This window comes from Myotis brandtii, unplaced genomic scaffold, assembly GCF_000412655.1.
Source record: "Myotis brandtii unplaced genomic scaffold, ASM41265v1 scaffold810, whole genome shotgun sequence".
NCBI classification, from domain to species: Eukaryota; Metazoa; Chordata; class Mammalia; order Chiroptera; family Vespertilionidae; genus Myotis; species Myotis brandtii.
The window spans coordinates 391,474-406,689 of NW_005371274.1; the positions used below are offsets into that span (position 1 = coordinate 391,474).

The 15,216-nt window shown below is 42.8% G+C and overlaps 2 protein-coding genes across 2 annotated transcripts; one reads left to right on the top strand and one right to left on the bottom strand.

Moving 5' to 3' along the window:
- Positions 1-1,096: 1,096 nt before the first annotated feature.
- Positions 1,097-5,721, bottom strand: PPP1R3C (protein phosphatase 1, regulatory subunit 3C). Its single transcript, XM_005884040.2, has 2 exons — positions 5,590-5,721; positions 1,097-3,566 (listed from the first exon to the last, which is right to left on the bottom strand). Exons 1-2 carry the CDS (start codon positions 5,601-5,603, stop codon positions 2,627-2,629), a joined length of 954 nt encoding a protein of 317 aa, XP_005884102.1. The 5' UTR covers positions 5,604-5,721; the 3' UTR covers positions 1,097-2,626.
- LOC106724372 (ferritin light chain-like) lies at positions 5,611-11,655 on the top strand (the record flags this gene model as incomplete). Its single annotated transcript, XM_014531553.1, has 2 exons — positions 5,611-5,836; positions 10,976-11,655. Coding segments are annotated over 2 exons (906 nt in total), but the record flags the coding sequence as incomplete, so codon positions are not given.
- Between the last annotated feature and the right edge of the window lie 3,561 nt (positions 11,656-15,216).

Consider the following 15,216-nt stretch of genomic DNA (forward strand, 5'->3'; position numbering starts at 1 on the left):
GACATGTAAAACTTTAGACAATAAAAAAATTTAAATTAAAACGTTAGGCATTGGAGTCCCATGTCTTCAAGGTTACTGTTAGACTCCCATTTGATTTTCTCTATCCCATGGGAAGAGTGTATTCTCTTTCACCCAACCGTCAGCATGAATAGAGAGCCAGAGGGAAAATAATAAGGGTAATGACCTCCAATTCCAGAAAGGTCAGGCAGATAATCTAAGAGAATGAAGCAGCTGGTGGGAACTGTGACAACATAAGTCAGATGTTCCATGTAGGGACATGTGCCTCATCTAAAGGGGCAGCTACTGTTCAATTCTAGGTAGATGTCACCATGAAGAAAGATCTGGCAAATTTTCCGAGGGGGGAAAATAGATTTTTAATAAATGTAGTTTGTTGGTTGTTTAACCTTGGCAATAAATTCTGATTTTAAAAAAAGAAAAACAAAATACCGTGTGTCAAATAAAATACATCTGCAGCCAGATATAGCCTGCAGGCCTATAGTTTTACAACTTCTGAAGAAAAGGATGTTATGACATGATATAATTTGTTTTTCATAATTTGGTTTTTCAGTAGGTCAGTAGTTTATTTCCCCTTACATTTAAGAGACACTGCAGAAGCTCTTTCTGGAATGTTAGGCAAGAACTGAAACTACAACTGAGGTTCACAGACCTGCTGCCTCTCACCCCAAGAAGCTGAAGCCACTGCCCCCTACTATGCCTCTGTGCAACTCCAAGCTTTGCCCCTTCAAGAAGGTGCTGGAGCTCAAGAGATAGAAGCCATTCCAGCCCTTCCCACACCATCTCCTCCCCCATCCCCCATCTTAATGCTAAGAAGTGGCCCCAAAATAATCCTGACCCAGCAGAGTATGTATGATGAAAATTCAGCACAGATAGTGACAGTCACGGGTACAGTCCCAGCACGCCCCCTGGACCCCAGCCCCAAAGATCAGGTAGTAGGAAGTCACCCACAACAAGCCTGGGGACTTGTGAATACCTTCAGGTGACCCAAACTAACCTCGCCCAGTTCTCCTTAAACTAAACAGGAGAATTTCAGTTCATGGTTTCTTACTTAAATATGACATTGACAAAGAAAACATACTTTGATCTTATATCAAACACTTTTATTCTTAAAGTGAGAAGTTCATTAAGATAGCTATAGGAGAGTGAAACATGTAGAGTAGAAAAAATTGTGGGTGCTAACCAAACTTCAAATACTGTCACAGCAGAGTTATTCCAATAGCACTTTTCAGCATGGCAGATCACACGTGTTAAAATTAACTACATTCTCTGAACACCTCGCAATGGACATGCACAAGTGATGGAAGCAAACATTTAGGGACTACTGTCCTTGAGATCTTACAGGATGGATTTATGCATACCTCTAAACAAATATATTACAACACATCCAAAACAATTCACATTCACTTAAAAAATATATTTTGACTTGGTACAAAGACTTGAAACAACAAGACGAATACAGGCAAGAAAAAGAATGCTACTTTTATGTGCAAGGTACTGGATTCTTGAATTGAGAATCAGTGTCAGTCCTCACTTCCAACATCACATCGAAAAAGTGTAGTGGAAACGTAAGTCACCTTCAATATGAAGGATGTGAGTTGTATACACTGACAACACTCTCGAAGACACAACAGTATTGCAGGAGGAATGCCAGTATACAGAGTGGACCTTTTTATGAGGCTAAGCACTCGTGAGTTATCAGATGACCCTTCAGATATTTGGGTTAAGTGACTAGAATATTCTGGTTTAATCAAGGCACTTGCAAAGAGCTACCTTTGACATGACAGAGCCCCTACAAGTTGTTAGCCACTGGTGATGGCATGGTTTTTTGGTTAAGCAGCATTCTCTACTGAGAACCCAAGCATGATGCCTTGATCACAAACAAGGTCACTTATAACATTACAACTGCAAAACCAGATTTGCCTAAACTTGCCCCAAATCATGGTTTTTGATCAATCATGTCTGAATAGAAAGGCTTCACTTAAAATCTTGATTCTCCAGAGTTATAATTCACCTTTCTTCAATACCACCCAACACCCCTAAAGCTTGTTTGGTTCTTCTCCACAAAAACACATAGACTGGATCTTTTTCTCCCTTCTACAAATTACTTCCCCAGGAGAGAACTGTAGAACCAACTTAAAAACACAAAATAATCTTACATTTCTCACCAACAGTTAAGTATCAGACCTCCCACTCCTACTCTGACTCGAGCTACAGAGTCCTTTGTGAACACTTTACCAGACGTTCCTCATACCATTAACACAGCTTTCCTTCACCGTCAACTGTCCTTCTTCAACCTTTCCTTGCCCAATGTGAAAGCTAGTGAATTGAGAGGGAAGGAGAAATGGCATTGAAAAAGTATTACTTTGATAAAAATGGGATTCCAGGCTATTACTTGATCCTCCACAGCAAAATTGGACAGCATCATCCATATAGACCCCAACACTAAATTCTCCAAGTGGCTACCTTTTTTTGAAGCCAGGTCTCAAAGCTCAAACCTAAACCTACTGGAGGAAAGTAGCGAAGACTTCCTAATATTGAGCATTATATTATAGACTTAGAAGTACATGGGGAATATGACAGGTCCACACCATTTACTAGGTTGCTTAATTCATCGATAAGAGGCCAAGTTCTCCATTCTCCCCCAGCTCTGCCATTCTGGGAAGAACCCACTGGCCAGCCTCGGACTGCCAAAGATTGTTGACTCTAACTCAGTCTTGGGGGGCACCTGGTAGAAGGCACAGTTCTGGGATGCCATCTGTGTCTGAACGCCATCAGGTTTCCATTGCACATGAACAATTCTATAATTCTGACCCTCATTGTTGTCCCAGAAGACCTGCCCATTAGCCTGGTAAGAAATGCAGAACTCGATTTTTTCCTCAGTTGGAATGACAGAGGGTAAGTCAATGGCAAACGAGAAGGTGTCACTATCTGAGCCACCATACACATTTTTCATGTAGACACAGTCCACATTGGTGTAGTTTTTCCAAGTATCAAAAGTAATACGGATCTGGACCTTCTTCTCGAAGCTCACATTTTTTACCTTCACAGTCCCAGTCACTGTTCGCTCTTGAAGAGAGCAGTTCTCCAGACACACAAAATTCTTCTGGAAGTGGCTCCGAAAACTCAAGTAATCGATTGAAGGCTGAGGGAAGTCTAAAATCAAGTTTTTCTCCTCATGGAGCTTCAAGCCAGAGGACAGATCATTAAGGTCCAAGAGATCAAACTGGAGATCCCACGCTGGTTCTTCTGGGAGGTCAGAGAAGACATGGATGGCGGTGAGGGAGAGGCCCTTGGAATCTGCAAACACAACCCGTTTCTTGGCCTGGTTGTGTGGACTCTTCCAGTCATTCTGTGATTTGGCTTCCTGTTTTATATGGAGACACGGTTTCAGGGGCTTTAATTTGTTGACAAAATTTCTTCGTTGGAGGTCATCATATGGGCCCAGGAAATTCTTCAGAGGTGGGGAATGAGCCAAGCAGAGCCTCATGGCCACATCCACTGGCACGACTGAACTTGTCAAAGGCCGTGGATCTAAAACCTGGATCATTCTGGAATATAAGAAGAAAGGTAGTTGTCACCTGGATCTAGAATACTCTTCCCCTGCTCCCAAATTCACACATACTATTTTGTATTGGCTAAATTATTGCCTGCACAGTAAGTATCAGGGAGGTGCTATCATATGTATTTAAAAAAAACACACACAAAAAAAAACACAGTATTATAATCAGATCTGTGTTCTGTGTTTGATTCTATCATTGACTGGTCACAAGGCCATGGGTTAACTGTTTAAAACACTTGGGGAGTCTCAGATTCCCCAACTGAGACATAAAAGGGTTGGATGGGGTAATCTTTAATGTAGCTTTAAAAACCATTGGCTCTGTTCTGGACCAGTGCTTTTCAAACCTGTCTGGTCACAATGGCCTAAGGAGTTGGTTTTCTTTCTTTTTCTTTAATGCAGAATCCTGGGACTTAGAGTCACTAAGGCAGAACCTTTGGGGTTGGGGACAAGGAGTTACATATACTCTTAAAGCTTACGGTGATGTTAATGACCAGACAGGTTCTGGAGCCATAAGACTCTGTGCTTCCTCTGGCTGCTTTCCTGATTTTGCTATTGAATTGATTATACAACTCTGAAAAGGTAACACACTTGAAAAAAAAAAAAGTTCTCATAGAACCGTTTTGAGAGTGAGAAGGCTGAAACGAGTGAGTGAAGTCAGAGAATTATCTCTGCACTTGGATTATCATGCTCTTCCTCATAAGCGACTGAAATGCAACCCAGCAAAGCATGCACTTAAAAACTTCACACAATCTATGTTTCATGTATAAAGACATCTATGAAAAGACACATTTAAGTGGAAAAAGCTGATAACCTGAAAACTGAACTATTTTTATATATATATTGTGTGTATATATATATGAACATATAAATATCAAAAAAGTTCATAGGAAATGCACCAAAAAGTTAATTATCTCTGGGTGATAGGATTGTAGGTGATCTGTTTTTTGTCTTTGTACTTTTGGGGCATTTTCTAATGTTTGGGCAATAGATATTTATAACTAGAAAGATAATAAAGCTATTTTAAAATTTAAACAAAACTATGCTCCGCAATATTAAATTAAGAAGTGCCCATCAAGTAGGATTTTTTCCCTGGCCCTTAGCCCTCAGTATGTATTGCCAAGCATATGGGCTTTTCTTCCCTATCCTAGCCTTACAGATAAGAGGTGTATGTATACTGTACATGGCATTTCTTAGTAACTCTTCACAGCAGCTCTAAGCAAGTAGGTCATTATCCCAAAATGGATAGTAAAAGAACCTTCACAGAATTTATTGGTCCTGGGATTTTTCTGGAAGACCTACAAACTTAGAACAAAAAAAAAAGAAAAAAAAAGCTAAAGCTATATTTGTGAGTCTAACAATCCTTAACAGGAAGGATTTTTCGAGAAGTCTGCTAAATGTGTCTGAGGAAGCCATTTAAGATGGTTTTGTGGGGAGGTTTGCTTTGTGGGTTTGTTTTGTATTTTTTACTTTTTGCACTTATTGAAAGGCAGTTTTAAAATTTAGTCATTTCCCCGAAATTTTAAATCCTGGCCAAGAGTTCAAAAATCATCCTTTGCTCAAACTCGGCCGCTGAGTTTGCTGTGGCAACCCGTGATAAGAAGAGTGGAGGACGACGAATGAATGCAAATATGGTCCTGTAGTTTTCTCCCCAAGCTAAACTCCCCAGCCAGCGACGTCAGAGTGCCCTTCCCTCAAACTAGGAGTCCTTGGGGGCCTTTGTTCGGGACCAAGAGATGACAGTCGGAATCCATAAGCGAATCAGAACTAGAGCTGACTCTCCTTGAGACAGTTTCTGGTTTCAGATGCGGGTTACCAAAATCAGCTCCGCCTAAGCACCGAGCAAATCTCCACACCTCCCAGGCCTCCCCCTGCTCGATTCCACTCAGCAATGATTGAACGTGCCCTCCCGTGGGGTCTGCATTTGCAGAGCGGAAAGAAGGGAAGCGCAGCCCAACCTCCCCGCAGCCGCCCGCACCCCTGTGCTCCGGGGCGGAGGTCTGCAGCGAACCTACCTGGTGCAGCTCATTAGGCAGAGAAGCGGCGTCGGACCGAGAGATCGGCACTGGCTGCCTGCAAGTTCGCGCCCCGCTCCCAGCTGTCCCAGCTGGGCAGTAGCTCCAGTGGATTGCGGGTACGGCTTCCAAGAGGCCCCTTATCTGCTCCTGACCACGTGGCCCGATCCCTCGACCAACCAGCTCCCAGCTGGGGCGCGAGCCCTCTCCGGAGTACGTGACCGCCGTGGTGCTGGACTCCTGCAGGGTGAGCTCCGCCAGACAGAGCGAGCTCCCGCGGGGGCGGGGGCGGGGTGAGGACTGGCCCAGGGAGAAAGCCGCAAACCTCCCCCAGGCCGGGCGCCAGCTCAGCCCGGCTGCTGGGAAGGAAATGCCTTGAGAGTCTTGAGGCGTCTGTGCACAGTTCCATCTGAGCACGGAAAGCTGTGGCTCTTTCCCCAGGCTTATAGTATTTGAAACGTTCATCTTGTTCATTGCTAGGTGCATTCTTGCATCTTCTCCCGCAAGAAGTTGGCTGCATGTACTTTGATTAGGGGGAATCCATAAACGCAGCCCGCGGTAGCCTGAAGGCTTCCAGGAATGAACCATTCTCTAACAGATGTCGCTAATTAAGCCCACCAGCCCCATAAAGGGAGGTGGCATTTAATGAGAAGGCACTTGGTATTGCGATCTAGTCTTCAGTTTCTCTCCCAGGAAGAGAACCCTAAAGCCAGAAATGAAATGGCCTTTTCGGCTCACATGGCCGGTCAACCACAGAGCCAGTTGGTCAACCCAAATCCCTCGATTCCGTTTGCCGTCCTTCGGCAGCGGTGTGGAAACCAACATGTTAAAATATCACACTCTTCAGTTTCATGACTCTGCGAGCCAGTTACTTCCACTGAGGTTTTGTTATTTTGTTTGGTTTGGGGAGTTTTTAGACCATCAGCTACAATCATAAAATTATATTTCTAAGACGAGGACGAATTCTTTTTATAAAACTCACATCCTCTATTAACGTAAATATCCAGGGGTCAGTTAAAAAATACAAAATTCCTTGTGTCTTTTAGGTAACTGTCAAACAGTGGAATTGTTAAAGTGGCGTGATTAGAATGAAGAAAAAGAAATACCTGCTGAGTATCACTGGGGAAGATACTAAAATGCTGGGGCTTGAGTTGTGAAATGAAATATCCAACTAGAGCAGCGGTTCTCAACCTATGGGTCTCGACCCCTTTGGGGGTGGCCTAAGAACACATATTGAATATATAATGACATATTGTTTTTGTGATTAATCACTATGCTTTAATTATGTTCAATTTGTAACAATGAAAATACATCCTGCATATCAGATATTTACATTATGATTCATAACAGTAGCAAAATTACAGTTATGAAGTAGCAACGAAAATAATTTTATGGTTGGGGGTCACCACAACATGAGGAACTGTATTAAAGGGTCGTGGCATTAGGAAGGTTGAGAACCACTGAACTAGAGCAATTCAGTAGCCCCTCAGCCCAATCAAAGCTAGCAGAAAGCACGTATTCTTTGGGTTTGACACTCACCAGCTACACCAGTGGTTCTCAACCTTGGCTGCACATTAGAATCACCTGAGAATCTTGTTAAAATCCTAATTTCTGGGCCTCATCCTCTGGAAATTCTGTTTCTTTGTTACTAATGATGAGGCCCAGAAATCAGGATTTTAACAAGATTCCCAGGTGATTCTAATGTGCAGCCAAGGTTGAGAACCACTGAGCTACACGAATCCAGGCACGTTTAGACTCAATTTTCACACCTGTACATGCAGATAGAGAGTAAGGTTGTTCTGAGGATTACATAAGATTGTGCAGATGAGAACACTCAGCACAGTGCCCAGCGCAGGTATTCAACCCACATCAGTTCTGGCCGGTCCTCCACTCCTTAGTATTAATTTTCACTGTTACCACAGGAGGCCAGAACCTGAGCTAAGGTACTGATAAGAGCTACTGATAAATGCTTGTTGAGCCTTTATTGTGTGTCAAACACTGCTCTAAGTGTTTTATGTCTTATCTTTTTAATTTTCACAACAATCCTAGGTGGTGTGTATCATTATTGGTCCCATTTTATTTATTTTTTAAATATATTTTTATTGATTTCAGAGAAGAAGGGAAAGGAAGAGAGAGAGAGAAACATCAATGATGAGAGAGAATCATTGACCTGATGCCTCCTGCACGCCTCCTACTAGGGATTGAGCATGCAACCCCGGCATGTGCTCTTGACTGGAATCTAACCCGGGACCCTTCAGTCCACAGGCCATCACTCTATCCACGGAGCCAAACCAGCTAGGGCTGTTAGTCCCATTTTAGAGGAACGATAATGAGTCATTTAAAGGTCAAGATCTGCCCACAACCTCACAAGTAAAACTTGGATTAAAATCTAGCTGATGCCAGAGCAACAACCACTGTACCACACTGTCTTCCTTTAATTACTCATCAGCAATTAGAATGATGGAGGTGGAAGGTGCCTTAGGTAGCATTGGCTTCAAAGTCTTTATTTCACAGATGAGGAATCTAAAACTCAGAGAGGCTGTGCTGCTTGCCAGGGGCTGGTTAGGTCAGAGCCAAAATTAGAACACTGGGTAGAGTTTTCTCCTCTACTCATGATCATATGTTGAGCTTAAAAAGTGGATATTACCAATTAAAGTTATGAGAAACATAAAATAATAAAATCCCACTTGGGGGTAAGGGTATGCATACATACGGAATAGAATATGCTCTACCAAAATTTTAACAGTGCTTATTTTTTTATGGTGAGATTCACAAATTAACAATTGCCTCTCTGTATTTTTAAATTTTTCTACATTGAACATGGACTTCTGTAATTAAGAAATCATTTTAAAGGACATTAAAACTTTCAGATTTAAGTAACATGTACAGCCTATCTATTAGATGCCAAGGACCATGTCATTTATTCACACAGTCCTTTCGAGTTTGCCCTTGCTTCCATTCATGCCACTTTCTCTCCTGCCCCCTGGAGGTGACTGATGCCATAAAAGCCACTCTCTGAACTCAAAATAGATCCGCAAACAGGGCTCTCTCTCCTAACAGGAGTCAACACTCAATAAACCTCTAAACTGGTCCCTCACGTCTTTTTCCCCCCAGCTTTATTGAGATCTAATTGACATATACCATTGTTTAAGTTTAAGGTGTACAACGTATTAATTTGATACACTTAGATATTGTAAAACCATTACCACCAGAGCATTACCTACGGACATATAAGTTGTGCTCTCTTGGCAGCTTTGAAGTATATAATACAGTATTATTAACCATTTTGTACATTAGATCCCCCAAAGTTCATATTCTTTGACCAACATTTCCCCATCCCCACCACCAGTTCCTGGTAACCACTATTTTCTGTTTCTATGAGTCTGTTGTTGTTTTTTAAGATTCCACATATAATTGAGATCATACAGAATTTGTCTTTCTCCATCTGACTTATTTTACTTAGCATAATTACACCCCCCTCACTTCCTGGTTCTTACCACCTCTCATTATGGAATGAGAGGAATTGGGATGGAATCAGTGTTCCTAGGAGTTGCAACAGTGAAGAAGTGGATTAGGACTTGTGGGGAGTTTTATTATTATTTGTAGGTTTTCTCCAACTGTGGTTTGGCATTACTTTGTCCTACCCATCTTGACAATAAATCTACCAGTGAGGGTTTGTTTATTTACGTATTTTTAATCCTCACCCAAGGATATTTTTCCATTGATTTTTAGAAAGTGGAAGAAGGGGGGGATACAGAGTGAGAGAAACATCGATGTGAGACAGACATATTGATTGGTTGCCTCCCACACGCACTCTGACCAGGGCCGGGGATCAAGCCAGCAACTGAGGTATGTGTTCTTGACCAGAATCAAATCCTTCAGTCCACAGGCAGATGCTCTAACCACTGAGCAACTGGCTCAGGCAGTGAGGGCTTATTTATCTACGCAGTATTCCCAGCCATGCCAGGGGTTTCAAGGACTCATAAGTCACAGCCCTTTGGCCTTAAGGACATTATAATTTTCATTACAAAAACCCAAGTTTGAAGTAATGAAACACCCAAGGGACATTTTAAGGAGCTACTAAGCAAGGGCTGAGGATTGCATGGCTCATACAAGTGGGTCTCTTATAGCATTTGCCCAACATGTTACCAGAGATCTGCCCTTATGGGAAACACTCTAGGGATTCCCAAGTTGCCAATTCATTTTCTGCAACCTTGCCCTTTTTTTCATGCCCAATCAAGACAGTACTTGAGAATTCAACCTTATATTTATATTAAAATGTCAGTACTTTAACCACAATTAGCAGTAATGGGATAAACCTCATAACTGACCTTCATACCCCACAATGTAGAGTCCATGAGGTTGAAAACTATTCATTTTGATTAAAAGGACCAGGATTTCTATTTTTAAGAGCAGAGAGGAACCAGTTCACATGTCTCAGTGAATAGTAAGCTCATAAACTAATTCCTTCTTTCTTTGTTAGTGATGTTGGATGGGAACACAATATCAGGTGAGGGAGTGTTAATTTAAACACACACACACACACACACACACACACACACACACACACACGGCTTACTTTGGGCCATGCACTGCTTTAAACACTTTAAAAATATAAACTCATGTAATATTTGTAAGAATCCTGTGAGGTAGAGACCATAATGACGATCCCCATTTTACAGATAAGGAAGCTGAGGTCGCCTTGGGGGTTTAAGTAACTTGTACAAGGTCACACTGCTAGCGGACAGTAGGACAGTGATGGCGAACCTATGACAAAATGAACTCATTTTTTTGGTTGATTTTTCTTTGTTAAATGGCATTTAAATATATAAAATAAATATCAAAAATATAAATTTTTGTTTTACTATGGTTGCAAATATCAAAAAAATTCTATATGTGACACGGCACCAGAGTTAAGTTAGGGTTTTTCAAAATGCTGACACTCGAGCTCAAAAGGTTCGCCATCACTGCAGTAGGATCAGGTTTCAAACCCCTCTAGAGTGCATGCTGCAAGTTGAGTTGCTCTGACAAGCACCACACTGGTACCTCCCAAGACCAAAAGGAAGCTCTATAGAAGCCCAGAGAAATTCAGAAAGGGAAGGGCTCCCTGTGGAATATCTGTGGAAGCTTCAAGGAGGAAGTGAGATTTGGAAAGCCAGGAAAATGGAAAGAATTTTTTAAATGGTGGAATATCATCTTTAGGGCATTTAGATGATAAGAGTCATTGGGATTCAACCAATGAGAGAGTAAGTAAGACCAGAATTGAAATGGTGCCAGCAGCCCATCATTCTTTTCAAATGACATAATCCCAGAGGGCAAGAGAGAAAATTAAGTGTTGCTAATGCAGTGCCCTCGGCGGTCCTGGATCTGTCTCTTATCTCAACAGTGTTAGGACGGAACAGACTCAGGGACGCCCCTTCTTCCAGCCTCCGACCCGCTCCAACCTCATTTCCAGTCACCACCTTCAGAACCACTTCAGCCATCCTCAGCCTCCGAGACCAGCCTACACGGCGTTTCTACCTTAACTCCTACTGCCGAACAACCATGAGCTCCCAAACCCGTCAGAATTATTCCACGGAGGGGGAGGCTGCTGTCAACCGCCTGGCCTGCGTCTGCAGGGCTCCCACCTACCTCTCTCTGAGGTACTATTTCGACCACGAAGATGTGGCTCTCCAGGGCGCGGGCCATTTCCTCCGAGAGTTGGTGGAGAAGAGTGCGAGGGCGCTGAGCGGCTCTTCAAGTTGCAAAACCAGCGCGGTGGCCACATTCTCTCCAGGACACGCTGAGCCTCCCCAAGATGAGTGGGTGAAACTCAGGGCCAAGGACCGCCTGGGCCTTGGAGAGGAACCTGAACCAGGCCTGTGGTGGGAGCTCCCCCTGGTTCTACTCACTGACCCTCAGCTCTGTGACTTCCGGGAGAACCACTTCCTGGGCGAGGAGGTGAAGCTCATCAAGAAGATGGGCGACACCTGGCTCCCCTCCGCAGTCTGGCCGGCCCTGAGGCTGGTCTGGGTGAGGCTCACCCTCCAGCAGGACCAGGAGCCTTTGGAGCCCAGAGGCCTTTAAGGAGCCCCCTCTGCATTCCCTGGTGTCTGGCTTTTGCCTGAGCCTCACCCCGAAACTGCTAGGCAACCTTTTAACCACCCTGGAGACCTCTCCCATGCATTGGACCAAATGAAACAATAAAACTCTTTGCAGAAAAAAAAAGGTGTTTCTGAGTTAGACTATGCTATTAGTCATTCGGTTTGCACTGAGGGAATTATCCTGTGTAATTTTCATTGCCTGAAATTTTTTTAGTTTTTGCCTCATATGCCTCTTTTAAAACATCCCTGCAAGAGAGCAATTTGGCCACAGGCACGAGGCACGATTATTGTTACCAACAGTAAGTGGTTAAAGAAAGTGCAAGACACTTGAGACATATGAGGTGGCTCAGAGGAGGTGAGGAAGAAGGAGAGGGAAGAGGGAATAAACAAAAGATGGCACACGTGGTCTCTCTAATAATCTGTTGAGATGTAGAGATAAAAAGACTCATACCAGGGTGGTTGAGTAGCAAGTGGGTCTTGTGAATTTTGTACACATTTGCTACATGTGCTTCAGAACTTTAGAGAAGGGCAAGGTCTCAGGGCCAGGATGGCCAAAGAGGACCAGGACATGTGGGAACTGCAAAGAAAGCAGTTCGGCCAGAGGGAAGGATTCTAGCTGGGGGTGTAGGGGGGAAGGGTCAAAGGAGAGAGAATCTTTGGACTTTTCTTGGACAAAATTAGAGATCTGAGTGCTACAAAACAAATGAGCAATGAATGAAATAATCTAACTGTAGGGGACAAATTATTCTCACATGTTCATAAGTACATCTCCAAGTTGCTGTAGTTTCTCCATATTCATTGGATGTCTGTGCTGAGTGGGTCTGATATTCTGTACATGTTCTCATTGCTCTCTCGGCCACAGTGCACACATCTAGTTTCCGTTCCATTAAAAAATTTGATTGATTTTAGAGAGGAAGAAATAGGGAGGGAGAGAGAGAGAGAAAAAAAAAACAATGATGAGAGAAAATCATTGATTGGCTGCTTCCTGCATGCCCCCTACAGGGGATGGAGCCTGCAATCCGGACATGTGCCCTGACTGGGAATGGAACCCTGACCTCCTGGTTCATAGGTTCACACTCAACCCCTGAGCCACACCGGCCAGGCTCAGTCCCATATTTTGCTAAACCTTAGCATTCTGAATTGCTGTGACTTTGCACTGATTCTTACCTTGAAAACTCAAGAGCTTCTGAGATGTAGCAGCTCCCTGTCTAACCACTCTACTTGTCAGGCTCATTCTGTCTAGAGACAGATATTTTTCTGCTTCATAACATGGTTTCTGGACTCAGCTATGAACTGTGGCTATTGAAGGAATTTTAAAGCACCTTGGGCAGGAGGAATCCAAACTGAAACAGATCCCCCATTAATAAGGTATTACAACATTTCCGTTCGAACGTGACAAAATTAAACTTCTCCTCTACCAAATCACTCCCCCTCCCCGCCCACCATATACACACAAACACATCACATCACCCCACCCCCAACTCTGAACATAACTGTTAATAACCACCTGCCCCATAAGATGTTCAAAACCCTTTATTCCCTTCTTTTATTATCTCCCTTAATGATGCTGTATTATCTCCCTTAACCATGGAGAGAGATATAGCCAGAGCCAGGGTTTTGTGTCTATCAGAGAACTATTTCTGTGTAGCTGCTACAGGCCTAAGAAGTGGTGAAAAGCTCCATTTGGGGTAAGATGGGAGGCGGGGAGCAATTTCCCAGATCCTACCAAGTCAACTATTTTCACTAGGGCTTGAATATTTTGTCTGAAGTGTAGTAAATCCTCTAGACTAGAATGTCAGCCACAACTTTAAAAACACATTGCAAAGCCCACTTTTGCCAAGCCTTGTTTACTCTTTCTTAGGTAGACATCATATTTTTTTTTAAATGAACAACTGTTACACTCAAGTTACTTACTAAAACTGGCAATTATTTGAAACTGCCAATAGATAAACAAAACATTTCAAATTCTCTCACTTTTCTTATCAAAAAAAACACCTCCTGTAGTCAAAAATAATGATGTTGGGCATCAAAGCATTAGGGTTTGCTTTCCTGTGTACATTGTTGAGCTTTTGTTGTGACATTATTATGTTTTGAGCTCAGACAATTAGTGATTAAAAGAGAAGTTTTTCTTTCTAAAGAAAGGACAGAAGGAATAAAATGAACATTATTAAGAACAAACCATGTGACCAGCACTATTAGGTTCTTTCAGATATTTATGACATAATCACTGGCTATAATATTGGTACAATATAATGATTCTTTTAAATTAAATGCTATTACATTCAAAAGAATAGAAGACCATTGCTTAAAACAAAACAAAAGGTGATTTGTCTTATCTTGCTTCTACCCTACCCCACCCTCAAATCCAAAGTGTTTGGATGCTATTTATAGAGTTAGTCTTCTCTATGGTTGATATTGAAGGAGGTTCATATTTTGCAAACTACAAATAGAAATGCAAGATTTGATTGGTAAAGATGACGGGGGCAGTATTTGAACAATAACGTTTTGTATGCAATTAGTCCTTTCAACTTTACAAATTTCTTCATATATTTTATTTCGTTTAATCATTATTAAAACCCTGAAAAGCCACTCTGCTTATTATTTCATCTTACAGATGAGACTCAGTTGGGAAATGACTAAAGTAGAATTCAAACTATTAAGAGAGGGAGTCGGGTTTCAATGCCAAGACCTAACTTCACATGCAGACACCTTAATCTGAGTAATTAGCTGGTTCATTTGCAGGTATGAAACTAGGATCTGAGCAGGAGCCTTCTGTTGGACACTTCTGTCCTCCTCACTCCCATATTTAATCACCAAGTCCTGCCTGCTGCTGCCTTCTCAGAATGTCTCAAAATTCATGTCTTCTCCATTCCCTTGCCACTCACCATCTCTCAAACTGTTATAACCTTCTAACCAGCCTTTCCCAGCCTCTATGTGTCACTCAAATGGATCTTTCTCACAACTAACAAGCTGTCTAAAATGTAGATCTAATCACAAAATCCTTCAATGGCTGCCCATAATCTAAATAATCAAAAATAAACAAACTGCTGACATTCACAGCCCTCCAGGGTCCCTGTGTATCTCACCAACTTCATCCTCATTTGTCCTTCTTAGCCCTCTCTGTGCTCATACACTATTCCTCTGCCTGAGTGTCCTCCTTCCATTCACCTTTGCTTGACTCCTCTTTTGAAATTCAGCTCAGCTGTCATCTCCCCAAGATACCTTCCAGGACTTCTCTCCAGCCTGCCTCGGGGACCTTCCAATGTGCTCCCACAATGCCCTGTGATTATCAATTCACTTATCATCTACTTTTTTATTATATTTACTAGAGGCCCGGTGCACAAAAATTTGTGCACTTGGGGGTGAGGGGGGGTCCCCCCAGCCCGGCCTGTGCTCTCTCACAGTCTGGGACCCCTTGGGAGATAACGACCTGCTGGCTTAGGCCTGCTCCCGGGTGGCAGAGGGCACGCCCAATCTCTAGGTGCAGCCCCTGGTCAGGCTCAGAGCAGGGCCGATTGGGGAGTTGGGGCACCGCCCCCTGTCA